Raw genomic sequence first — 26,794 nt, forward strand, 5'->3', positions numbered from 1 at the left:
GTGGTGGAGTCGCCATCCCTGGCAGTGTTCAAGAGGCATCTGGATGAGGAGCTGCGAGATACGGTTTTGTGCTTGTGGTAGCATTGGTAATGAGAAGACAGTTGGACTACATGATCTTATAGGTTGTTTCCAACCTTGTGATTCTATGAAATCTATGAAATATGCCTAGAATTTAAATTCAACGAAAAGGTGGAAAGAGTTCATAGCACAGTAAATATAGAGATATACACATTAGAAAGAGATATAACACGACAGTAAGCAAATGAAGCACATCTACTTTGTAATGAGTCATCTAAAAAGAAATGCCTATTTTCATAACTAATTTCCAATTAAAGTTACCAGCTAATTTTCACTGCAAGCAAAAACTTGCACTATATTTATAGATTATTAATCCAAGGAATAAAAAGATGATTCTTTGTTTATTTAGATGTTTTTTTGTTTGTTTGTTTTTTTAAGGGGAAAAAAAAGTTATCTCGATATCCAGGTTTGCTTTTCTGAAACTAATTGGAATACTGTACAAACTAATCACTTAATTGCCTTTCTCTCCTTTTACACTGGGATCCTTTCTGCAGATTGACTGCATGCATATTACCAAAATTCTTTGAGGGAATTAAGTGTCCTGTATGTGAAGCTCATGTTATTCTCATACAAGTACATTGTTCTTGCTAATTTTAAGGAATTGAATTTATACAAGAAAATTTATTTTCTTGATTTTATTTAATTTTAATTTTAGTTTTCTGATTGAAAACTTCAGCACTGGCATAGGTCACTCAGAGAGACTGAGAAAGTTTTAATAACTCTGTGGTATTCAAATGTCTAGATATGGTCCTAGGGAACCAGCTCTACATGGCTTCACATGAGCAGATCATCTTGGACCAGATGACCTTCAGAAGTTCCTTCCAGTACCAGTCTGTGATTCTCTTTTTCCATTTAAGAGCAGTTCAATTCTTCTTCCCATGAAGTAACTTAAAGTAACTTAAAGTTCTTAAAGTAACTTTATGTTCCTTTCTTTTTCATTACCTTGAGTTACTAAAAATATATATTTGGAACAGGTTTCCCGCGAGGCTGTGGATGCCCCATCCCTGGACACATTCAAGGCCAGGCTGGATGTAGCTCTGGACAACCTGGTCTAGTGGGTGGTGGCCCTGCACGTAGCAGGAGGGTTGGAACTAGATGATCTTTGAGGTCTTTTTCAACACAGGCCATTCTATGATTCTATGATACGTCAACAGCAAAAAAGATCATTGTATTACAAGTTTGCATAGTGATAATCAGTCACTTAAAATGATAAGGGTTGGGTAATTAGAGATTGAGAAACTGTACTGTACATTTAAACCTGATTAAGGGAAGGGAATTGCAAGAAATATCACAGAATCACACAGAATCACAGAGGTTGGAAGGGACCTCCAGAGATCGAGTCCAACCCCCCTGCCAAAACAGGTTCCCTACACTAGGTCGCACAAGTACCTAATATACATATACATATACATTACTTAAACAGATAAAATAAAAAGTGAATAATTGTTAGTGAAGTACTAGTGAAATACAACCAAGTGCAATGATGTGAGACTACAATACAAAGTTTTACCAATAGCAGAATGAAGACACCTTTTCCCTAAACTCAGAAGCCACTACAACTGAAAAGTGTAAGCAGGGAGGTAATGTAGTACACAGAGGCATGAGAAATTCAAGTCTGCTATTCTTAGCATAAATTTCAAATGAATTGAAAAGTAAAATTCATTAAAGAACAGAAAGCTGAAAGACAAAGCTTTGATGAGATTGCAGAAAATTTTACCTTACAAAGCAACAATTTTCAATAGATGAGCTTAATGAGGAAAATGAACATATAAGAAATTCCAGTATGAAAATTGGAGCTGGGACTGTGCAATCCAAGCAGTAACACTTAAAAAGAAAAAATCCCACTGAATTGGAAGCTTATTTTTTGTTAACTGGCTTCCCAAGTCACTCCTGTTTAAAAAGAAATTAAGGTTCCTTTGACGCTGAGCCTTTTTTTTCTCTCTTTCTTTTTTTTTTTTTTTTTTGAAAAAATCATTCACAAATTTTATTTAAATTCTTTCATGCATAATTTTTACATGTAGTTTTTTGTAGTCTTTAGCTTATTGTTTGTAATGTATATGCAGAAAATCAACAAGTCCTAAAAGATAGAAATAACTCAAGAGTATGTTGCAATGCAAATCTTTTATTTTGGTAATATGAAATATTTAATCATTATGGTCAGAATAAGGGAACAAGATTGAATTTTTAGTATTACCAGTGTAGACCTGATGTACAGAAAGAAAACTATCTTGGTGCTTAAGTTTAAGAAACATAGTAGTTACAAACATTGTAATAGTTTTGGGATTTCAATATATCAGTAAGTCAGTGACAGAGAAATAATGAATGAAGACTTCTAGATACTGCCATATATATGGAAAACAATATTAAATTCCAAAAAAGGAAATTGTTAGCAACTTGCTAAGGTGATAGTTATTTCAGCTCTTTGAGAGGCAAACTTCAAGAAGAATAGCAGCTAAGTAAAAGCAAAAAGTGTAGTTAATTTTTTTTCTCTAAGAACCACTAAAAACACTGCTGATAAATCATCTGTGCACTTTCCCACTACTTTAAAAATAAGTCATTATATAGAGCATTTTGCAAGCCCTTTAGATGATACATCTCTCCCTCTTGTGCCAAAGAAGGCATTATAGAGGGAATTATTTTGAAGAATAAAAGTGTTAGTCAGATCAGACAGGAATTACTGACATATCTCCAATACGAGGTAGAATAATCTTCCCCTCTGTCAAAGGGATTTAATTGTCTGCCCTGACCTCCATCTGTTCTATTAATTGACTGCATTAGTTTGTGGTAGATATTTTTGGTTGGTATTATATCTTATTAGTGGGATTTCTTAAGATGATATAATAGTAGCACACAGGATGCTGTAACTCCTGCCTTGTGACAAAGGATATGTTTTTCAGTCCTGACCTAAATCATTTGACTAAGGGGAGGAAAAATAGATCTTCCTAGTTAACTTGACAGCTGCAAGTTGTTTTTCATTCCATAGTTTCTGCAGTATCATCCAATATATAGAAATAATTAAACTTAAAAAAAGAAAAAAGATTCAATTTGCAATTAAAAATCAGTTATACAATGAGTAAATTGATGAGTATTCATATTTTATATATATTACATATGTTAAAAAGAATATTAGAGAGAAGATAGGAACAAATGAGAGAAGAAAAGATCTGGAGGATGTAATTGTGACTTAGAGCAAAGAACAAGCTAGTGCTGTTCACTTTCTGATTCAAAGATTAGACATGGGACTGAGAATGTCCTGAAGAGAAGAGGACATTGTGCTAAGAGGACACGTTCAGAAGCATGAAAGACCAAGAATAAGCCCAGTCTTTGAAAGATAGTGTAGCATAATGTTTTGTCATGAAATCATATTGCCAAGAAAATTATCCTAATTACAGAATGTACTGGTGTATTTTCTCATCTTCTGTTCTCTTTTCTCAGTTGTGATCAGAACTTTATACAGAATATGAAACTACAGTGCAGTTACTATAAATATTGCATGTTTTTCATGGTCAGAAAAATCTATGACAAGTCATATGATTAATCTCTCTGTTTGCAGTAATCATTTAGTTTTGCTTTCCTGTGGAAACAGGTTGAGTGTGTTAAAAAGTATGATAATAACAGTATTGCATGGGTCCTTTAGAAAATCATTCATAGATATTACTAACTATATGAAAAGGTCACAGGAAACAAAAAAGAGTTGTTTTATGTCTAGTTGAGAGATAGAAGCATAATAATAATACATTTTTAATGTATATTTTTCCTCAAACCTATCAGTTTTATGTTAGTAAAGACCAACATTAAATGTAGGTGATGAAAATGAATGTATAACCTTGTTCACTGAAATTTGACTTTACTTCAAGGAGGATACTATGCAGTAGGTTGTTTGTTTGTTTGTTATGTCTCTTTTCTGTTTAAAAAGCACACAGTCAGCTTTTGGGAGGATGATTTGGTTTTGGATGATAAAAAGAATAGAAGATTATGAGAGAAAATACCTTTAGTCTAAGTTCTCCATACTGAATTTCTTCTTATCAGTGGATGTGACATCATTTTTAGTGATATGGAACTAGTCAGAGAACAGATGAAAATTATTAGAAATTCAGAGCAGAATATCCTCTTCCTGATTTTAGTCATCAGAAATTGGTTCCCATATGAAACTGATAGGAAAATTACAGCTTTTCTCAACATTCTGTGTTATGGCTATGTCTTGGTAAAAAGTGAGAAGAAATCATCACTCTGTATTTCAGCTGTATTTGAATTTCTTAAACGTAACTTTCAGGATGTTTCTACTGTGGCTGATTTCAACCCATTTTTAATGTTAAATAAATTACAATAGGAGGGGTTGCTGTCTGAAGTGTATGCTTTTGATTTTGACAGAGTATCTAACTTTTCTCCACCTGAATGAGAAGCACATGAACTTTGCTGATGAGCTTAGTATAAAGGAGGTATTTTCTCATTGTTCCAGGTGAAGCTGGAAACTTTCCAATGATGGGAGTGGCAGGGTGAACAAGAAGAAATAACAATTTTTGCATTCATTGTTGGCTTTCCTTTTCTACTCTGGTACCAGTTCTACACACTACAAAGTAATAAATATGTTAAAGTTCTGAAAATCCTGTTCTATTCTTTATGCCCTTGAAACTGTCAGAAAGGTAATAAGTACTGTGCCTGGAAGATTGCTAACAATACAGAGTGAATGCTGTGGCAGGGCAGTGCTCTAGCCCCATTTAGTTTATTGCTTACACCTACAGCAGTAGCCTGAGAATAGGCTAAGGTCTGCAACTGTAACAAGATTTCTGTATGGTATATCCTGCTTTGCATTTAGAGGTTCAAATTACAGAACAGAAATCCCAACTGTAAGTTCTTAAGTCAGCTAATGAGAAGATCACATTTCATTGTGTATTCAGCAAGCATAGGCCATTAAGCACAATGTATAACAGACTCTTATGGGTGGATTCTTGAGCTCAGTGTTTGTTGGAGAGCAACAGATGGCATAGGAATAGTAGGAATGATTGTCTTGCACTGGACTCCTAAGATCTAGCTTTCTGGTGACCCTGTCCTACATAAAACTTGGTGGAGACATTCACTACTGAGGCAAGCTGTCTCTCTTCTTAAGTGTAACAGTTTTGACCCAGCACTTACTGGGATAAAGGCAACTAAGTGAGAAAAAAGCACAGGAGCAGTACCTGGAGGATATTCTTCTCTTCTGCTAGTGAAATTGTCCACTTTCTAGCAAAGAGAGAAAGCTTAAGGGGAAAAGTAAGTGAGAGAAGACTTAATGATGTGATATCATTGTAAAGATAATCCCTAGTCTCAATTTGTATTACATGCAGTGATTCTACTACTCACTGTATTAAGTCTTCCTTGGAAGTGAGATTACTTATCTGGAAGAGTTTCTGTTTTATGAGTTGGCAAAATCATAGTTTTCTTGTAGTTCAAAGGTGAGAGTTGCAAGCCATGTCTTTCAGTTTAAAGCTGAAAATGTTATACTTAGCTGCCACAATTATCCCAGACTTATTTCGAAACTAATGTTTATAACATGAAAGATTGGAGGTGTGGGCTTAGACTTCTTCAGGTTAATAAGAGTACTCACTCAGCTATCCCATTTCCAGAATGAGTGCATAATTGTGCCATTATCATATAAATGAAAACAGTATCACCACCTAGTAACTGAACTCGGTAATGCAATGAAAATATAATGTCTCATCCATAATTCAATTCTATGAATGTGTACAATAGAGCAGTGTTTTTCTGCCATGTTTGGGTGAGGAAAAGTTATATGCCCAGGTGATTTGAATTGCTTTTCTCACCATGTTTTTGGCTACTGTAATGCTTGTAATGTTTCTTCTGCTTGGACTGAAATGCCAACAGACAGATATCAAATTCTAATCATTAAACAGTCTCTAGAGATCAAATTGCATAACAATCAGTCCCTCAGTCACCTTCTCATTGAGTTCCAGCAAGGATTTTAGTTTCGTACATCCTTGAGAAGGACACATACAGGCTAAATAGAGAAGACGAGAGAGGGATGAGATCTGTGAGTTTTCCTGACTGATTTGTAGACAAAAATGAGATATTAAGAATTTTCCTTTTTTCATCATTTGCGCATTCTTTAAAAAGAGAGTTTATACTTATTGCATTTTAGGAACATGCTTTTGTGTGTCTTGCAGTGGTAATAGGTGATGAACTTTGATATTTGTAAAGGGTTATTTGAATTATAAAAGTCTATTCTGCAAATCTAAAAAACGCATAATGTAATGATTTAATTTTTTTTTTGTATGCATCTCTTTTACTCCAGATATAACAAATTTTACTCTACATGAGATTTTGCCTTACAGAAATTCAGAGCTGATCATTCTTTTTCAGATCATAAGCTTTTCTTTTGGAGTAATAAATTTTAATATCAAAAAATGGAAGTTCAGAAAAGAAATAAGAATAGATCTAGAAGGTGTGATATTTCTTTTACAAGGTCATATCGGTAGTAAGAGCCTGTAATTAAGTCAGCAACCATGCTAAATTGCAGTGATGATATTTTTGTATGTTTCCTTTTGACACATGCATGAGGAGTTGTGTTTTCTTTCATTCTGCAGCCATGACTAGACAAAGACAGTCAAAAAAATAAATACTGTAATCAATGTCTGTGGTCATATTTTAGTCATTGAACTCTTTCTTACCAAATAAAGGCTAAGTACTCTGTCACAATACTTTGCAATCAAAGTTCATTGCTGATATATATTTTTTCATGACCATATATGTTTTATGTCTTCATTTGAATTCTGGTGTACGATATTTGAATCTGGCAGCATCAGTTCAGTCATAAGAAACTTAAATTCATATAAGCAGTGGTCAAATCTTGATTTGAGTAGAGCACACCTGTAATGTGAAGATAATTAGTAATTTAAAGAGTTGAAACAGTTTATGCTTTTTTTCCTACTCCCAATATTGATACCTCATTTATTTGTGATCTCCATCAGTTGATCTCAAGAAGCAGATAGAATTATGAGAAATGACTAATCATGGATATATATGGTTTTGTTTTTTTTTCATTTTCCTATGTGTAATAGCTACTATAAGTATAGTTTTTAATCAGTGGCATAAGTACAACTATGTTAACTGAACATTTCCTGTTAGTTTTGTCTTCCTGGGGCTAATGATTTTTTATAATTTTAAATACAAGAAAAAAATAAGGAAAGGCCATATCTGTGATTATTCAACAACAACTTTGGGTAGCAACATCCAAAGTCCTATTTTTTTTTTTTTTCAGAATGCTTTATAAGTGTTTTCCTTTTCTTTTAAAAATAGTAATGATATCTTAGAGGCTTTCTGGAGAAAAAAAGAGAAAACTGAATGTAGCACGTACTTTGAAAAAAATAAAACTGTTTTAATGTTTTTACACATACACTGTATTGTTTTTCAGGTTTTAATTCTATTTTTAAAAGCATGTGAATTATCTACTTTTGTCCTTATTGCTAACCATAAATCTAAGACCAACTTCAAGATACATTATGATTTTATACAGCTGTTTTGTTTTTTTTTACTCTAAAAAATGCTGCATCATAGTTCTTTAACTTGTAGCACTGATATCTTACTTTCATTTAACTTTTAATGTTTAAATCTTCAAGAGAATGAGTTAACGGGGAATGTATTAGCATGTAACGTAAAAGAGAAATCATTAAAAGCTTCTCCACCCCTATTACCCACTGAACTGCTGTGGTTGAACAGCAGTTTAATACCACAGAAATAACAGCAACATATAACTTGGTTGATCCATTAATGTAGTTATGTCGTTCCGATGTTGTTTAGTTGAATTCACTTAGATGAATATTTATAATATTTTCCAGGTTCTAGGCAATTGATATAATAAATATATTGCTGAAATCTACTCTCACTGGCAAAACGCGATAGAGCGTTCAGAAATTGTTTAAAAGTGAGGGACATAGAAATGATCAAAGAAAGAAAATTGAGGTACATGTTTAACATATGGTTAGTTTAGATAAAACCTGAGAAATTCCAGGAAATCTGTGCAGTTCTCCATCTCCTGTGTTCATATCTATCATTTAGATTTGTGTTTGCTGTTGGTGGCATTTATTTGATTTTATTATCTGTTTGGTTTTTTTTCTTACTGTTCACAACCTGCACAAGCAGATCACAATAACTTGCAATCACTTTATAATCTGATGTTTGACCTTGGAGCAAAGAGAACTTTTAAGCTGAATGTCATAGTTCCCCAATGGTTACAGATTTAGTTTAGAGCTGCTATAATATTAATCTTCTCATTGTGGAAAGGTACTAACTGCTCATCCTGGTAACCATCAGTTTAAACCTGAAGGCCAGAATCATAGATTATTTAAGCATCTCTCAGCATTGCTTGTGGAACAGATTTATGATCAAACTCAAGCAATGTTTTTAGAGATTATACAAGTGCATTTTCTTCAAAGGCCATAAGTATTCTATCAGCATCAAAACGCATTGCTTTTCAAATAAAACTGTTGTGTATGAATGGATACAGGTTCAGATCTTTGACTTCTCTGTGTGTGTCAAGTTGCTAAAAGTTGCCATGTTGAACTGAACATTTTAGTTTGGATTGTTTGAGTGGGTGATGCTTCCAACTAGGAGCTGCTTTTACAAGCAAGTCTGCATGCATTTTTCTAAATTCTTGAAGATGTAAAAAAATCATGGAAGAAATGAAATTCACTTCCCTTAATTTGTCTAAAAATTGTTTTTTCAATTTATTCCAAACATATGTCTAAGTTGCCTAATTTTCTATTATCCAGTTAGACTTTTTTCCAGTCCAGAGGTAGACCCAGAAATGATATTTACTTCTCTTCCATAGAGTAATTAATATGGAAAATACAATATTTCATTTGAAAAGAAAGTTACCATGCTGTTAGCAGTAGCAGAAATAGGACAGGAAGGCAGTGTTTGAGGAGGACTCTGGTGTTCAGGTATTTCATAAGTATTTTATGATATAAAATCTGAAACAGTCATTAAAGAATAATGGCGGGTTTTAAAAGAACGATTTTTTTTTTTTTTTCAGATGCCTATCTTTGTCCTAAAGTGTCAACATAGATAATTCTTAGATATCTCTTGTTTGTTTGTTTATAATTTGAAATCACTGTTTTAACTACTGACGTTGGATTTTTCTGCTTTTGAAAGGTGATTTTATATCTTCATGACACAGAGTCTTGGTACAGAACCCGATTTTCCAAATATATAAATGATTTATCTTTTATTTTGTATTCATCCCATTAAATGTAAAGTACTAGATTCTTGTAATAAGGATTTTTCAAAGTGTGAAATTGTCTGTTTTTGAGTAGAAAAATTGATTAAAAGGAACTCAATTTATTTGCATAGAGAGAAGAATGTAAGTGTAGTTTACATGTAACTTGCACCCCTTGCAATGGTTAGCACAAAGGTATGTGACATATTTCATTGAAAAATATCAGAATTAATTTATACGTTTCCTTCTGTCTAAAGATAAGGGAGCATAGTAAACTTACACAGCTATAAGTGTGTAGGTCAAGATCTGATTTCTGAGAGATTGTATCACACTTTTTTCAGTTGCTAGCGTTCAGTTTTGTCAGATATAAAATAAATAAAGCAGATGTGAAAACCAATATTTATTATGTAATTTTAATTAATGGTATTGTCACATTTTCTTTGAATTAAGGTAATTCTGTTACGTTCATTAGAATGTCTGAATTACATGGAGGTAAGTTGGGTTACACATTATGCATACTTGCGAAAGATACCACATGGAAGTCATGTCATAACAAAGAGATTATTCAGTGCACCAAAACATCTAATGAGCGTCTGCTATTTTACTGCCAATCTGATTAAAAAGGAGATGCTTTTATTTAGGGCAGAAAATACCCTGGAACTGGCACTTAAATGTAGAATTGGGTGTGAAAACATACATAACCAAAGTGTTTGGTTTGTTTTCTAGCCCTGCACAAATTCATGCCTTCTATTTTCAGTTTTCTTACCTTACGTATTTTCAGAAACACATAGCCAAGCATAGTGGCTAGAGTTCATGAAAGATGTATTGGTTTTGGTAGGATAGTATAGTATGAATTTATTTGTTCCTTTTGTATAGATGTACATCAGTATTAACTTATCTGTTGATTTTAATTGTTTGCTTTCTCTTGACTACAGGCTGAGTGGACTGGACTTCACTGGAGGGAGTCATTTTGCTGGGGAAGTGGAGTAACCGTGGTACTTTTCTCACTCTATTGGCTGGAACGTGCTGTGCATTGTCAGGATTAAGACGACACTCAAGACTGGGATGGGCCTTGGGGACAAACACTCCCTGGTTTCTTTTGACTCTGGAATTTGTCTATAGCCAATCAACTAAGTCACACATCAGATTTTGGTTTTTCGCTGCCTGAGAAAGGTTATGCTATTTTTGAATAGTTTATTATTTTGTTAATAATTTTCATTTTATTTGACTCATTTTTCTACTGCTCGTGGGAAAAATAAGAGTCCTGCTGATGTTGATTTAAATAATGTCGAAACCAATGGGACTCCTATGGCTGCCTTTGATCTTCACTCCAGTGTGTGTCATGCTGAATTCCAACTTCCTCCTATGGATAACTGCACTAGCTATAAGATTTACTCTTATTGATGGCCAAGCACAATACCCAGTGGTTACCACAAATTATGGCAAAATACGTGGTTTAAGAACACCTTTACCCAATGAAATCCTTGGTCCAGTGGAACAGTATCTGGGTGTTCCTTATGCCTCTCCTCCAACTGGGGAAAGGCGATTTCAGCCCCCAGAGCCACCATCATCTTGGACAGGTGTCCGTAACGCCACACAATTTGCTGCTGTCTGCCCACAGTACCTGGATGAGAGGTCATTGCTCAACGACATGCTGCCAGTCTGGTTTACAGCCAATCTGGATACTGTGGTGACATATGTTCAAGATCAAAATGAAGACTGCCTGTATTTGAATATCTATGTGCCCACAGAAGATGGTAAGTACTCTAAGGATGGTGCTGTAGCTCACTTACCAGTTCTGCATGGGATAAGTAGCAAGATCTTTAAAGCATCTTGAGCAGTTTCTTCCATTTTTATCTGTGGAAATGGATCGTGTCTTTGAATACTCATCAAAAGGAATAATTTGTAGATTGAACAAGTTTGCATGAATTCACTTTGATCAATCTGTGTAACATCACAATTTCATCTACAGATAGTGGACAGGGTGTGTAAGCTTACATCCTAACTAGAGCTAATCGTCATTCACAAGAGAAGAAAGGGAAAATAAACATTAGTCAGAAGTAACATTTTGTTTTTCATTGCATGAATGATAAAAATGCTGTAGTATACTCATTTTAAAACAGAACATTCCCTTTTTTTTCCCCTTAGTTTTATTTTAGTATCAATATGCCTACAGTTAACTCTTCATTATTTTAGTAGATGATAGAAAATTTTGTATTATTTCAGCCTAGGATTTTCACCTGTGAAATTTTTCAATCCAACGTATTTTTCTTCACTCATTAAATGTAAAACTAAGTAAGCACAGTTTTATTACACAGAACTGAACAGCCTTAAACTTACATGTTTTCTGCATTTCTCACTCAAGAGGGTTACTTTAAATCACCTTCATCCACTAAAAGATGAACACAAATAGCAACGCACAGTCTTTGAATGTTTTCATGATCTCAGTCTTAAAAATTGCAGTGTTTTAGCATCCGAATGGTACTGCTTCTTACAAAAAAAAAAAAAAGCAAAAACAAAAAAACCAGTATCATCTTTCATCAGGCCTCTAATGATTAACGTTTATTCTATATCACAACTAAAATAAAAACAAAATCTATTGGCAGTTATATTTAATATTCTGCTAAGAGCTAGTTCTTTCAGCCACTTAAAATGAAGTTACTGATGTGCAACATGGCAGATTTCTCACAGATATGCAAATCCACTCACTTTAGCTGAGGGTTTGATTTGCATAACGAATGCATTGTTATTTGTCAGTAACCATACTCTAAATATGCAAATTCTGTACTTTATTTTCATCCTTCTGCCTTGATGGGCTTCTTTGCTCAGAATTTTCAAGCAGTTTGCCAGCAATAAGTGTACCACCTTCTTTTCTTGTTCTCAGAAGCTGATGAAAAAAAACTTGGAATCTAAAATAAATGGGAAAAGTTTGGGAATACTGTAAGCTCTGCTACAATACTGTGAAGCTGCTTAAATGAAAGTTCTCAGAGAGGAAATGTGTGGTATGGAGCTCTGTGTGCATGCGGGTGTGGGTGTGTACACGAGTATACATAAATACTTGAAAGAGACACTCTTTCAAGTTCTTTCACCATTAGAGTTTCATTTCACTCTTTGGGCATTTCCAAAGACGGGTCACAACGAAGTCTCTTTATATTTTGGATTTTGTCCTGCAGCCTTTAGTGGGTTACTGTGATGATTTGTTCTAAGAAAATATTTCCGATTAATATTTTATTTGTTCTTACTGAAGGAATATCAGCTCAGCTGACACAGTATCATTTTAAAATCCAGTGTAAATAAAATCACATGTTTGTCCAGTGCAGTAGTAAGAAATTTCTCCCAATAATTAAGGAAGACAGAAAATTAGAAATTGAAAAACCTATGCAAATTTCTAGGGGAAGAATAATAAAATACTGTGTGTTGAACAACAAACAGCCTATAAAATTCCTTGTGTTGTGTGTAATAGTAAATGAGGTTTCCTATTAGCTTGTAAATAAAAAGGACTGATAAATGTAATTGTATGCTTTTACAACTTTATGTCCACTTAGCCCCTCCTCCCCATTTTTTAAAAAAATAGCATGTAAAGGTAATCAATTTTCCTTTATATAACTTCTCAAAAAAAAAAAAAAAAAAAGGAAAAAAGAAAATATAACTGAGCAATGACAGATTAGATTTGGTGTCAGTGATGAGCTGAAGGCCAGATTGTTCCTGTGCAATATGACAAGCATATTTAACAGGCTAATACTGAGAACAAGATACTTAAAAATGAATATATGGAATACATGATGTTTTAATTGCAAGTTGTAAATCTTATCCCTAGTTAAATATAATTCACTGAAACTCTTTTGGTGTGGAAAATATGCAACCTTCTGCTCACAAAGATGATTAAGAAGAACTGAACTACAAATCATAACATACAAGTTAGTGTGTCTCCAACTCACGCTAAACATAAGTAGCCTTAAGCTGTAGTCCATACAGTCTGATTAAACACATTATTCTGTGGGTTTTAGTTGGTTGAGATAAGTTCTTACAGGCATAGACCACAAAGTTAATTTTTGAAGTGAGATCTCAAAGTAAGTGAGTTAAATTCATTTTTTGAGCTCTTTCTCAACTACAGATTTATTACAGAGTTTTGAAGCAGTCTTGCATCTACAAGAAAAGGTGCATGTAATCATCCATACATCCATATGAAAGTATTGTTCTGGCTATTAAACTTAATCTGAATTGTTTCATTGTCTTAAAAAAAAAAAAAAAGCTTCAGTAAAAAGAATTGATGCTCAGCTCTAATGGATGAATTGTGGTCACATGCAGTGTTTACTTCAAAGCAGTTCTATTAAATTACTAATAAAAGCATTTGCTTGTTTTTGTTTTTTGTTTGCCACTGTATAGCATAGCCTGTTTCTTATTGTTTGAGCTGTCAAAGGGAACCAAATTTTAATCACGTGCTCTGAATGAGAATTGATGAATAAATGCACTCATTCATTCATCTGATTTCAGAATTGCTTCACTGGAATTCCGCCAATATAAACTAGAGGAAACAGGAGTTGAATCCAGTCCCTTTAACTGTGTAGATAAGTTTATTATTATTTTTTTTTAATTAAATTGTTTCAAATATTAATGATCCAGATTAAAGAAACACACTGATACAAAATTCCATAGATTCTTAAAATACCTGGAGCATCTAGGTAAAGAAATTTAAATGTCCACTAAGCATTCTATGTCTTTATCAGTAATTGCTTTTTATTTATTTGTTTGTTTGTTTGTTTGTTTGTTTTACCCACGAGATTCTGGAGGTCAAATGTCAGTATCTGAATATTATGTCAGAATTTCCGTATAAAAATGTGACTGAAAACAAAACAAAAGTCTTTGAGAGTCTTTGTTTTTAGATTATATATATATATATATTTAATTTTAGGCAAAAACATAATTTGCAGCAGAAATCAAAACATGTATATAACAGGCTACTCTGTCAGCACTGACCATATAGTACTTCATTTTGTCACAGTTGTTCACTGGGCAAATTGGTTATGCTGACATTTTCTGTAGCATAACGCTTATATTCCAGTATATTCTAAGAATTTCAATGTTTATTTTCCTGTGTGGAAAGAATTTGTACTGTTGTAATCTAACAAGATACATTTATTTGCTAATAATAAGTATAAATTAAAATGCAGTTATTTTAAAGATAATTATAAGCAATAGACATTAAAAAATGAAGTCCTTTGTCAAATCTATAATCATAAGAAATTGCTCAGAACTGAAACAAAATAACTTACAGTAAAATTATTATTCTATCCATATAATTGTCCAAACATTTAGCTAGGTCATCTGAATAAATAATATCACTTCTGTGGGGATGTATGTTGTATTCTCTACTTTTTCAGTTATGATCAACAGTAATTTTCCACAAGAATACTTGAATGTCAGTTTAGAGGAGGTCATCTAGGGAAATGATATTGAGGACAGTCTGTTTATTATAACTTCAGTCTGAATATGGGTTTATCTACAGTGGAAATGCTAGATTGAAGAGGACACAGACTGTTAATCGGCTGTGCTTAATCCCTGGCCTTTATCATTTGAATCTGTGGATGCTGAAGGAGATTGCTAACTCCTATCATAACTGGAAAAAAAATATAGGAAAAAGTAAATAGAAAATACCTTTAATTTGGATTTCTTTCATGCAAAAATTAAGACTTGTATTAATGTCAAGATAAAAAAAAAAACATACTTTTTTTTTTGTTGCTGTTGTTCTTTAAAACCTACTCTCTTCAGATGAAAACAGAAAATTTAAAATATATATTTTTTGTTTTCTATACATGATCAATAGTAAATGTATTTACTTTGATGTATAGGAAGAGGGTGCATTTTACACAGTGATTAACTGGTAAACCACCATATATCTATTAGGAATTAATTAATTAAGTATTTAATATCTTCTGAGGTCTACTCATTAAAAATACTCTGTGATCTTCTATTTCATTTACATCCCTATAAACAGCTGAAGTGACAACAAAAGGGGGTAGGCAATGATACATATTAAGGCTGAATGAATAAGGTGTAATTTTTCTATTAGACTAGGACATTGAGAAAATTGTCTGGGGATTAATGGTATGTTTAGTGTGGGTCAACAGTATTTATCCTCTGAGCAGTAGTGTGAAGGAAGGGCACTTACAACTTTATTTTCTGTTTCTAGTCCACTAAGTAATAAAGAAACTTGAACAAAACAGTTAAAGAAGAGATGTGTTTGGTGGATTTTCTAGTTTGCATGCTGTGCCACTTTGTCTGCTTCATATATAGCTGAGTATTTGCAGCCTTCTCTACATCATTTCAGTTTAATTGCATCATCTGTTTAGTTTGGAAAAAGTATTTTACGAAAATCATACTGATAAAATTAAATTGATAAAAATCTGTTCGTAAAATTGACTTCCTTACTGGGAGGAGGGAAAGAGAAAGATAAAGATAGTAAAAAGAAACAAGATGAGTCTAATTTTGACAACTATATGATGGTACAAAATAAAAAAGCCAACTACTCAGTAGCTTCTTTATTATTATGAGGAATAAGAATCCATGAGTAAAAATAGTAATATAACATTTAATACATATTATCTTTGTTGATTTATTAGTAGGTGATAATAGCAAATTTAGCAACATTTATTTTCCAAATACGCTTGAATTTCTGTAATCTTTACCTTCCTAGGATGTATGTAGTTCCCAGTTTCAGTAAATATTTATTTGGTGTTTATCATATAATATAAAAAATTTAGTCTTTTTGTGTTTTTTTCCATGTATTTCATAAATGAGTAGCTACTTAAGAAATTAAATTTAGATTTTATGTAAATCTTTTGAAGAAATCCAGAATCTGGTGTCTACAGTTTACATGCCTATAATTTTAGAACTTTCTATTAGTTCTATAAGAACTATAGATAGGTACAGTTTTACCTCTGTTGTCTGTTCTGGGTTCAGTTTAAAGCATAGGAGATTAAATATTTAAAAAAGCATATGTAGGAGGTGTTTTCTTGAACAAATGATAATGTTTGAACACTTCCAGATTACAAATAATGTTTTTCTACCAAAACACAATATAACAACAATTTATTCTCAGTTTCAAGATTGCCACATTCTGTCAATATTGGTTTATTTTTAAATTCTGCCCTTCAGTCAGTTCTTTGCCTTCTTTTGAAAGATACATATTGAGTATTAAAATTGCCCTGTTACTCAGAAATTGTTTGAGATACGCTAAACATTGTAAGGAAAAAGACATATTCTTTTGTAAAATACTTATATAGCTATCGGAAGTGAGAGGGATTAATGACAGATAAAAGTTACAATATGAAATCATATTGCCGGAATCACTATGTATAATCCCAGCTAAATAGAAATACAAACTTTAACAGCAGAGAGAAAATAGCTCACCATAGTAAAAGATAAAGTCCCTGTTGTGTCAAAGCACCTCAAGCCAATTGTTTCAATGTTAGGGTCCAATATGTCCCCTCCTCCTAATCCAGAAATATTGCAGCATCTGTGAGAAAGAAGAAGGCATATGTCTCACTACCCTCTGCCTACTAGGATAAATCTGTGGGTAATCCAGGCCTTTATTTTACATTCTTGCTTTTAACAGTCGCAAATACCTTCTGACACTGAAGAACAGGACTCTAATCTAGATGAAATAAAGTTCTTAAATCCTTAGAGCTAAACTCAGATTTAGTTGTTGATTTCAGAATGCTGTTCTTCCCTCCAAGAGTTGCCCATTCCACAGGCACTTTACAGGATTGTACCCAAATGGCCTTTTCAGGAACTGATATGGCAACAAAACCTAGAGCGAAATCTCGGTATTTAGCACGGTGTTATCTAATCTGAACAGGACTTTTGGCACAGTTTCCTAGAGTATCATCACTACTTTGTACTGACAAACCTGCTAGAATAGAGGGAGTGTTCTTAAAATTATACAAATTAATGTTTTTTTCACAAAGACAAGTTGATGTTATCATTTTAGACAAAATACAGTATCTTTGTAGTTGCAGAGGCTGTGCCATTTGGCACAGTGACGCAAAAGAAACAGACTTCAGTCATGTGGGTCATGAGAGATCAGACTTGCAATTTTACTTCATTCTTGTCCATTTACTCTCACTAGTCTCTGCAGGATGGTTCTTTCCTCGTTTCTTTTAAAAAACAAACAAACAAACAAAACACATTTTCCTCTACATTCCTTCAAAACACTCCTATACATGCTGCTGCTTCTCACTTTGCATCTTCTTGCTTTCTTTCAAAACACAAATCGACCTGACACCGTCTAAAACTGAGGCTCTCTGTTCTAGTGGGTCCCAGCAGATGTCTTGTTAGTTAATTGCATTAAAGATACTCTGATTTTAGTAGCTTCTAGATCATACTATTTCAATTAGCTTTGATTTCATTCTGCCCATAGAATGCACTAGAAAAATTAAGGCTTTCTGATGTTATTAGTCTTCAGGGTTTTTTTTTTGTTTGTTTGTTTGTTTTGCATAAATCTGCTCAATTTTTGAAAGTCATTTGTATCTTTTTCTTTAGATTTTGTTCAATTTCCCTTACAGCATTAATTGCAGCTTCAGACAAAACCAACATTTTCTGCATAGCTCAACTTATTTGCAAGGCTCATGAATCATTCTGCATTTATGGAAATGCTAAAAAAAATTGTCCCTTTTCTGTCTTGCAGGGATTAGATCTGTTACAAACTTCAGAGATAATAGAGGTTTGGGCTGATTTTCCAAGAAAAGCATGCTTTCACCAAATGTTCAAAGGTAGACTGGAAACATAGAAAGAAAAAAACAAAACAAAACAACAATGATATTATAGACATAGATAGTGTGTAAACCAAACATTTTTTTCTGCTCTATAATTATTTATGTATCTACAAAATAAGTCAACAAGTTTTATTTTATTTTTTCTTTTTAATGTAAATGTCTATCATTTGCTTCTCAGAGCTCTTGGCAGAATTGTTTGCAAGTGAAAAACATTTCCTAAACATGATAGCTCATTGTGCAGTCCTTCAGGTTGTCATCTTTTCTAAAGTGAAAGATCTCCAGCAATCAAGTCTTCACATCGTAAGTGCATTTTGCACTTATGATTACAGATAAACTTAATGTTCTCAGAATGACAGACAATTACAATTAAATATGTTCACATTTGTGATGTTTGCTTTTATCCAAAAAATAAAAAAATAAATAAAAAAAAGAGCTCATTTCATTTGTGGTATTATTATCTGTGAGAATACGGCTATAATTATTTTCTTAGGAATTATGCCTTTTTTAATGTGGAGGTCACTTCTGGTACACAAAATGATAAACAATAAGGAATTATACAAAACCATGAAAACTAACTAATGCTAATCTGTTATCTGTTGGTGCTGTTGTGTTAAAAATCCATTATAGAAATGTTATGATACAGGAAAAATTATCTTCTAAAGTTCATGCTGTAGGCAAACTTGTAAAGAACAATTTTATTTTCAATGCTAAGCCAACTTTCTATCACTGTACATAGGGAATTTTAGTCACAAATAGAATTTCTGACGCCTCGTTCCAAAATGCTTATTGTTGCTGGACTGGCGTTAAATAGATTTTTAATTGATGGGGTGTGACAAATTTAATCTAATGGAGAGAAATTACTTTGTGCTAACTCAAGTAACTATACGATTAATCACTTGTAATGTTTACAAGCAATTATAGCTGGAAATCACAGATACGTTGTTTGATTTAGTAAATGTGCAATAGGACAAATTAAATCACAATCCAAATATATATATTTCATTCTCTTACAAATAAATTAGAATCAAATTATCTTTTATATGGTATATTTAGTTATATTATATTTATACGGCTATAAATTTTTTAGCAATAATGCTGCATTGACAAGACTGCCCCAATGGTTCTGCTTTGACTTGCAATTCTTGCTTCATTCAGCCAGCAGAGGGAGCACGGGTTACCAGCACACATTTTTTGAGAGCCTCACAAATGATGCTGGTGAACACAGTAGAAAAACATGCAGGTTCTCCTTTATGCCCTTTAGCAGATAGAAAGGGATTCTGTCCACATTTGCAGATCTATAAATTAGCAACGCTTGGACTGTTGGTTCTATTTGTGTGGTCTGGAATTCATTTACGGAATAAAACCTACCCAAAAAAAATATGCACTCAGACAAATTTACAACATACTTCATTTTTATTAAATAATAAATTTTATATGAAAAACATGATGAGGATGCATGCGTTTGTTACCAAATAGCAAAATTATTCTATTGAGTTGAAATTCTTACAAAGCTTGGAATGGCAGAAACGTTTGGTCTCCTAGGTTATGGTTAGTTAGTAGAAATATTCTTACTTAAAAAGGAATCATTTTATCTTCCTTATTTATAACCTCTACTTAGTCCGGTGTTTTTTGTTTTGCTTTTTGTCAGTGAATGCCACTGACTCTCCATTTTCAGTATTAAATGTAAAATACCAGAAGTGTTTTGCATATTTAAATTTCACTGAGGGAAAAATGTTACACAAACTGAAGTTTTGTCCTCACTGGCAATATAGAGTGTTTAATGTTTTCACTCTTACCATGCTTGATTTAATCTGTATTAAGCCATCTAAAGTGCTAAATTCCAAAATACCGTGCTTCCAGGCATAATGTACTTCCACTGTTAATGTATCTCACTGGTACCTTTATGTTCCTGCTGATTTGAGATGCTTTTCTCATCAGTACTCTTTCTACTTTAATAATGGATCTTCTGCTGCCTTTAGAGAATAGATACAAGAGTCTGAGTAGTAACTGATGAGTAGTGTGTGTCCCTTGGGAGTTGGAGTGTATCAGTTGTTTATTATGATGGCACCTAAAACCATTCATATAGAATATTTATTATGCTTTGGCACTAACAATTACCTCAGAGTGTATTCAAGTCAAAGGAAATGTCACAAGCATTGTACAGAGGAAAGCAGCTTAGTAGGGCAGTCTAATAGTAATATTTTAATAAAAACAGATTGAAGAAACAATTGAATACAAATAAACTAGTAATATGAAATGAAGAAAAAAAATGGAAAAGAAAAAAAGAAAAAAAAATATTTTAAATTCCCCTGTTTGTTTTATTATTTAGTTTCATTGTGAGGTGATTGTCCATAATACCTTCAGTCCTATTTCCACAATAAAAACACGGTATATGGATTGAATATGTAATTTTTTTCTTCATTGTATTCACTTTTTTATTTCCACTTGTTTTTTGGTTGTTTTTACTGTTTTCACACTAAACACTAAGGCATGTTCAAGCCATATTTCTTTTCCTCTAGTCTCACGTCTCACTGTTCCTTGCAACTGCTTGTTACTGCCAAGTTTTTTCAGTCTCTTTGCTTGTATTTCTACAGAAGGTGCTATCCAGATATTTTTCATTATCTCTTGTTTTATTAAAGTTGCACTCAAGAAGGAGCAAAAGCTGAGGAAACATCAGTAAAGCTTCTTAAACAATATTTGGAAGGGAGATAGCTAGCAAATATGTGGACTAGAAAATGAGATGTGCAGTGGGTGTGGATGAATGAGATATAAGAGGAAGCCTACTACTCTTTCATGTCTTACTCCCTCTGTACTGGATTCCTTCAGTGGGTCACTCTGTCATGTCTACCTGGCTGCATTTGCTCACCAGAACACTACATAAGGATCTCACAAAGTCTATGAAGGTGCATGGGTGCATAGTTTAGTCTTATGTGAGTTGGTTTTTTTTTTCTTTTGTTTTTCCTTTTTATCTGAGCAACCGTTGCTAATAACTCTTTTGTAGACATCAGCAAATGCTTGCCACACACTCCATTGTATAAATATGCTCGACATGTATTTGGGATATTGCAAGACTCAAGACAGAGATTATGCTCAGATACTGAAAATATAGTTCTCTAAATGAACACAGTGGCCTACAAAAATGCCTAATCATCTGTAAAGACTTTGAAAGTTCTACATCATTTAATATCCATATCGCTTTAGTTTGTGCCGTCATTTTCTTCTTTAAGCACATTTGATAATGTGGCTTGTAGTCTTGTTCTAAATACAATTTTCTCATATTCTCTAGTATTTTAAGATGTCAGTAAATGTAAAAGATAACAGCATATATGAAGCTTTAAAAATATTATTAATTAAATAGGTTTTGCCTCTGTTCAGTGCTGCTTCCACATTTTGCCTTTTAATATTTTATCAAACTTCTAAATGCATGCTATTTTACCATGCTTGTTTTTCTAATTATACTAATAATGTTAATAATAATCAGGATGGCTTCGTGTTGTGATTATTTGATGACTTCTTTTAAAATCCAAATAAATAGGCTTTGGATTTGCTTCTCTCTCCCTCTCTCTCTCTGCATACATATACATTCATTTAATTTTACTTTTTTTCTCTCGTGATCTTTTTTGGCTTTGCCCCACTACTGCTTCCTTAAAGGATGCAGATGACAGAAAATTTTTTTTTGCATTATAAGTAGGCTTACTTTAAAGCACGTTTTTTACCCTGAAGCACTTACTGGAAACTTCTTATGTGTTATGTGTTATTTTATTGCAAGCAATCTTGTTTTCTTGGCTAGTTTTTTTGTTTTTTTGTTTTGTTTGTTTTTTGTTTTTTGTTTTGTTTTGTTTTGTATTGTTTTTGAACTTTTCTGCAACACCAAACAAATCTAATAGTGTATCTTTTCCATTTTATGTAAAGGTTCACTGCAGTTTTCTTTTGAATACACAAAGGAGAATAAACATTGTTAGTTTCATTTCTGTATCTATCTATCTATCTATCAATTTATTATTTCCCACTAAATGTACTGTATGTTTGGTTATCTCTTACAGCTGCTGATTTTGATACTGTCTTTTTTTTTTTTTTACTTCTTAAAACTTCTTTAATTCAAATAAAACTTTTATCTTAAAGCCTTTTTTTCCTAGACACCTGTTTTTGCGAAACCAGTCCTTTTTGAGAATAATCAAAATATTATTTTACCATATTTATGTATTTTTGCCCAGAAAAATAAAAAGCAAGAAAAAAAATAATAATTTTCTATTCCTTAGGTTTCTGATTTCATATATTTTTTTAGTTCTCTGTAGACTAATTCCTGCTTAATTGATCATTGTAGGAACAAATCTTGATTGAAATTGAATTGCTATCTATGCAAAGAACCAAATATGAATTGTCAGGACTTCAGAAATTGATTTCTGTCTCTAAAAGTGTATGATTTAGGATATGCAGAAAGATTATTTCACACTGCTATGAATAATCTTAATACATGAGAATTTTTAAAGATAGTTTTTCTGGTCGGTGCAAGAAAGATTTCTGCAAGAGCAGATCTGAGAGTATTTTTTACAGAGACCATGTCAAAATTTAGATAGACAATCTGCTCCCTTTGTGTCTTCATTGCCCATTTAGAAAATGAGGACCATACAAGTTTTCTCTGTGAAGGATTAGAAACAATTACAAGGTGGAATTTCCTCTGGGTGGTGAAAGGCCTGAGTTACTTCCTATATACTTACAAACTAAAAGACCACACTCTTTTTTTTTTTGTATTTGTTTTCTCATAGGTTTTTCTAGATTCTATCTTACTGTCTTCTGTGATCCATTTGCTGGCTGCCATTTTCCCTATATTTGAACTGTATTCTAATATGACATGTCCAGTGAAAACAGATTTGGGAGCTATTGTACCAGGATGATTTTAAATAATTTAGTAATGGAGTTTAATATTGGGGCAAAAGTTGATCAGGCTCATTTACTGATAGACAACCAAGGGCTTGCTATTAACATTTACATTTAATTCTTTTCACAAATTAGGGTCATAAAAGCTAAAGTAGATATACTGTGGAAAATAAGACTGATGCCTTAAGAGGATCATAAAGCATTCTAATATTTAGATATGGGAAAAAGTATGCAGTTGGATAAGGCATAGGAGATGCTGATGTAGTGTATTTAAAGTCAAAAGTGCTCAAGTAGCTTAGGAATGAATTAAAGAAGAGATGTTATTAGTATGTGTTGCATAGTTATTAGGCTTCTCTCACAAAGCGTACCAAAAGCATGAATGACAGCAAATCACGTGATAACATTTAATAGTCAGAAATGGACTTTGGGACAAATCGTACGGTTTACATATGCAACATAATGGTTTGAAAAGTTTCTTATCAGACCTTTAATTTTCTTTACTTTCTCTCAACTAATAAAGAAATTACTCTGGAGTACAATATAAAGTATTTGCTTTTACAGATCTGCCAGATGGCTATGACCTAGTTGGCATAACCCTCGCAGATTCTTCTGCAATGACCTATGAACACCCTCGAGACTGTAACTAATGGGATATGTACTTGTACGTATGCTTAGCACTTTGAGAACTCCAAAAGCATTTTTTTTAACAACAGAACTTGTTTAGGGACCTTTTCAGTGAGGTAAGACAGTGTACACCAGTGGCTTTAGCCTGTGGTAACCATTTCAGTTTTCTTGTGTCTGTTAAGCAAATGAAAATGGAGCGACTACTTGCTTTATTTCTTTATTTATGTACTACTTTTATGTTTTACCTCCAGCACTTAATTCTTCAAAGATATTGTATTTTTTTCCACACCTCACATTTTCTTTGTGTAAAATTGAAGATATTGTAATTATTAGTAAAAATCACACCTTTCCCTGGTTCCCTTTTCTTTAACAATGCATAGTATGATCACGTAAACCCTGACTAGATTTCTCTGATCATTTATCTGTAACCTTGTCTACAACTTTGATTTCAAAGCTGATATGTTCCTATGGTGAATGAGTTTCCTTTTTACTGACAGGCACATTGTTCAATCTTCCCCACAATATAGATTGGCAGAAAAGAGCTTAGATGCAAGTATGCTCTTGCAGTATAAGAGGTGTGAAAGAATGAGCTGTGTGCACAATTTTTCATCTATTATAGATGCATTGACTTTAATCCAAAACATAAAAAGTATTAATGATGCTTACGCTAATTGTTTTGTCTTATGCTTGTTTTGAGTTTAGGGTACGCAGCCTATGAACAGCCACAGCTGTGCTGTAATGGTAATGACTCACACCCTGACAATTTAAACGTTTCAGCTATAGTAATCAAGAAGAAATATGAATATGCTATTGGTAATTTTATCCTACTCATTGTATTTTAAGGTAATAGGGAATTCAGCTGAAATAGAATAAAATAGCAATGCTCATCAGCATAAAATTGATTCCTCTCACCGTCACATAGTATACTCTAGAAGATCAAATGAATCAGCAAAGTTTTCTAATTTCTTGTCAGTAATATGAATTTAGTCATTTGAATACCCAGAAAGACAGTAAATGCAATTTGCTATGAATTTTATTTGCCGTGGTTTTTGGTGAGTATTTTAAGACCAGTATTTATTATTACTTTTTTTTTAGAAACACAGAGTGACTGACATAATACTGCAGTGTTCTTGTCATTCATATGTGTGCTATGATAGTTTTTACATTTTTTTGAAGAAATGGTTTAAGAACAATATTTGTTGTATTCCAGAAATGTACTGGCGTGTCTATAGCCTGGAAGTTGTGTATCATCTTGTGAATTTTTCATGATGAATGAAAAATCGCTAACTTATTTTCCTGATAATTTCTTTGTAAGTTTCCCTTATATTTGACTGATATTTCATGCAAAATTGTCTGCATATTCAGATAATTCTCATTATTCCTCCTACCTCTCTACTTTGCAATAGGGTAGCATAGATAGAATCAGGTAAGAGAGTGCTGTGTTTTAATACGGCAAGTGGCTAATTACCAGATGGTCATTCACTCACTCCCCTGCTTCCCCGTGGGATGAGGGAAAGAATTGAAAAGAAAAAAAAAGAAGAATTTGTGAGTTATGAGAAAACTTTTACTAAGATAGAGAAAAGCAAAGGATAATAATTATAACAAACATATATATATATATATATATATATATATAAATGTATATAACAAGAGATGCACAAGCAGTTGCTCATCACCACCTGATCAATGCCCAACTAGCCCCTCAAGCAGTGGAAGTGAGAGAGATGAATTGCCATCCCCTTCAAAACTCCTTCCGCATGATGTCATATGGTATGGAATATCCCCTGGCCAGTTAAAGTCAGCTGTTCTAATTCTGTCCCCTTCCATATCCCTTCACTGAGAATGGCCATGGCTCTGTACCACACTGCTGGGTAACAGCTATAAATATCGGTGTGTTATCAACAGTATTTTTCTCCTAAAACAAAAGCATTGCACTATACCAGACACTCAAGAAAATAACTCCATCCCAGCTGAAACTAAAACACTATCCATCCCTTATTCCATATCATTTACATTATGCTCACACAATTTCTACTCATCACAATTACCATCACTTATCTTGCTTTTTGATATATATATATATATACACACATATATTATTCTCATAATCTATGGATTATACATATAAATTGTTCATGATATACATTTGTTACATAATTTTGTGCTTCATCTGTTGTAACAATCCTTCATCCCTGCAGGAGGGATGATTCACGGTGTTGCGTTACTGCATTGGTTTCATTGGAGCTCGTTCTTTAACCTGGGCAATTCTTACTGTACTACTGTTAAGACATATAATGTTCATGATAATGATAACGTTTAGCACTATGTAGTAATTTAACATTATACAATTTAAATAATTTACTGTTCTCATCCAGCATCAAATCACCTTGAGTTACACAGTGGACAACCCTGTTGTTCTGCATTATCTATCACATCCACCCAGGTTCTTGATCAAAAGCAATTCCATGAACAGGCTTGCCTAAGACAAAGAGCTAGGATATGTTCCGTATTTTTGCTGTAAAATCACTTTACATAGGTTTAGTCATTGGCCTAAGAAATGAGTAAAGAAAAATAAAATCTTTGTTTTCTGAATAGGGAAGTCAGTACTGCATGTTGGAGAAAATTACTTCAGGAATCTGCAAGAAATTCTTCTGAATGGAAAGCTTTAATTGAGTACAGCCATTGAGATTTTTATTTGGAGGCTTATGGAGGGATGGGAGATGGGAGGGGCAATTGTATGCTTAGTTAGCTATGATTTAAACACTGCATTTCTTCAGCAGATGTTAGATTGGATCTTGCCACATATCCTATCAGAGCTCCCCAAGGAAGGAATATCTGATAGCAGCCAAGCCACCCAGTGTGCCCAAGGTAGATACTTTGGCATAGTGATGAGAAAAGCCAGCTATGTTTGGGGAGCAATCCAACACTTCAGCAAGGCAGGAAACTGATATTTCTGTACTTTGAACCTCATTGAGCAGTACTGCCTTGCTAGCATAGCTGTTGAAGGAGGAAGCAGCAGTGACATCTAAAAAATTCAGTAGTTTTTACAGTCATTTGAAAGACCTGGCTCAAATTCTTACTGGGTCAAAGAGTAGTCAGAGCACATCATTCCTTCTATTTGGTGAGACTGCCTCATGGTAATATAGATCTAGTATATCCAAGTATCTACATAGATTTTGAAATATATTTATTTCAATTTCTTTTTAGCAACCTTAACTGAAATGTTTTA

The 26,794-nt window shown here is 33.2% G+C and overlaps 1 protein-coding gene across 4 annotated transcripts in view; it reads left to right on the plus strand.

The window, feature by feature from the left end:
• NLGN4X (neuroligin 4 X-linked) overlaps positions 1-26,794 on the plus strand; it is a 153,369-nt gene that overhangs the window by 33,747 nt on the left and 92,828 nt on the right. For all 4 annotated transcript variants that reach the window (XM_052705749.1, XM_052705754.1, XM_052705750.1 and 1 more), the window contains exon 3: positions 10,225-11,046. In XM_052705749.1, the coding sequence (XP_052561709.1) occupies positions 10,575-11,046 (472 nt within the window). In that variant the 5' untranslated portion in view covers positions 10,225-10,574. The remainder of the gene's footprint in view (positions 1-10,224; positions 11,047-26,794) is intronic.

Source organism: Tympanuchus pallidicinctus, unplaced genomic scaffold (assembly GCF_026119805.1).
Source record: "Tympanuchus pallidicinctus isolate F22 unplaced genomic scaffold, pur_lepc_1.0 scaffold6, whole genome shotgun sequence".
NCBI classification, from domain to species: domain Eukaryota; kingdom Metazoa; phylum Chordata; class Aves; order Galliformes; family Phasianidae; genus Tympanuchus; species Tympanuchus pallidicinctus.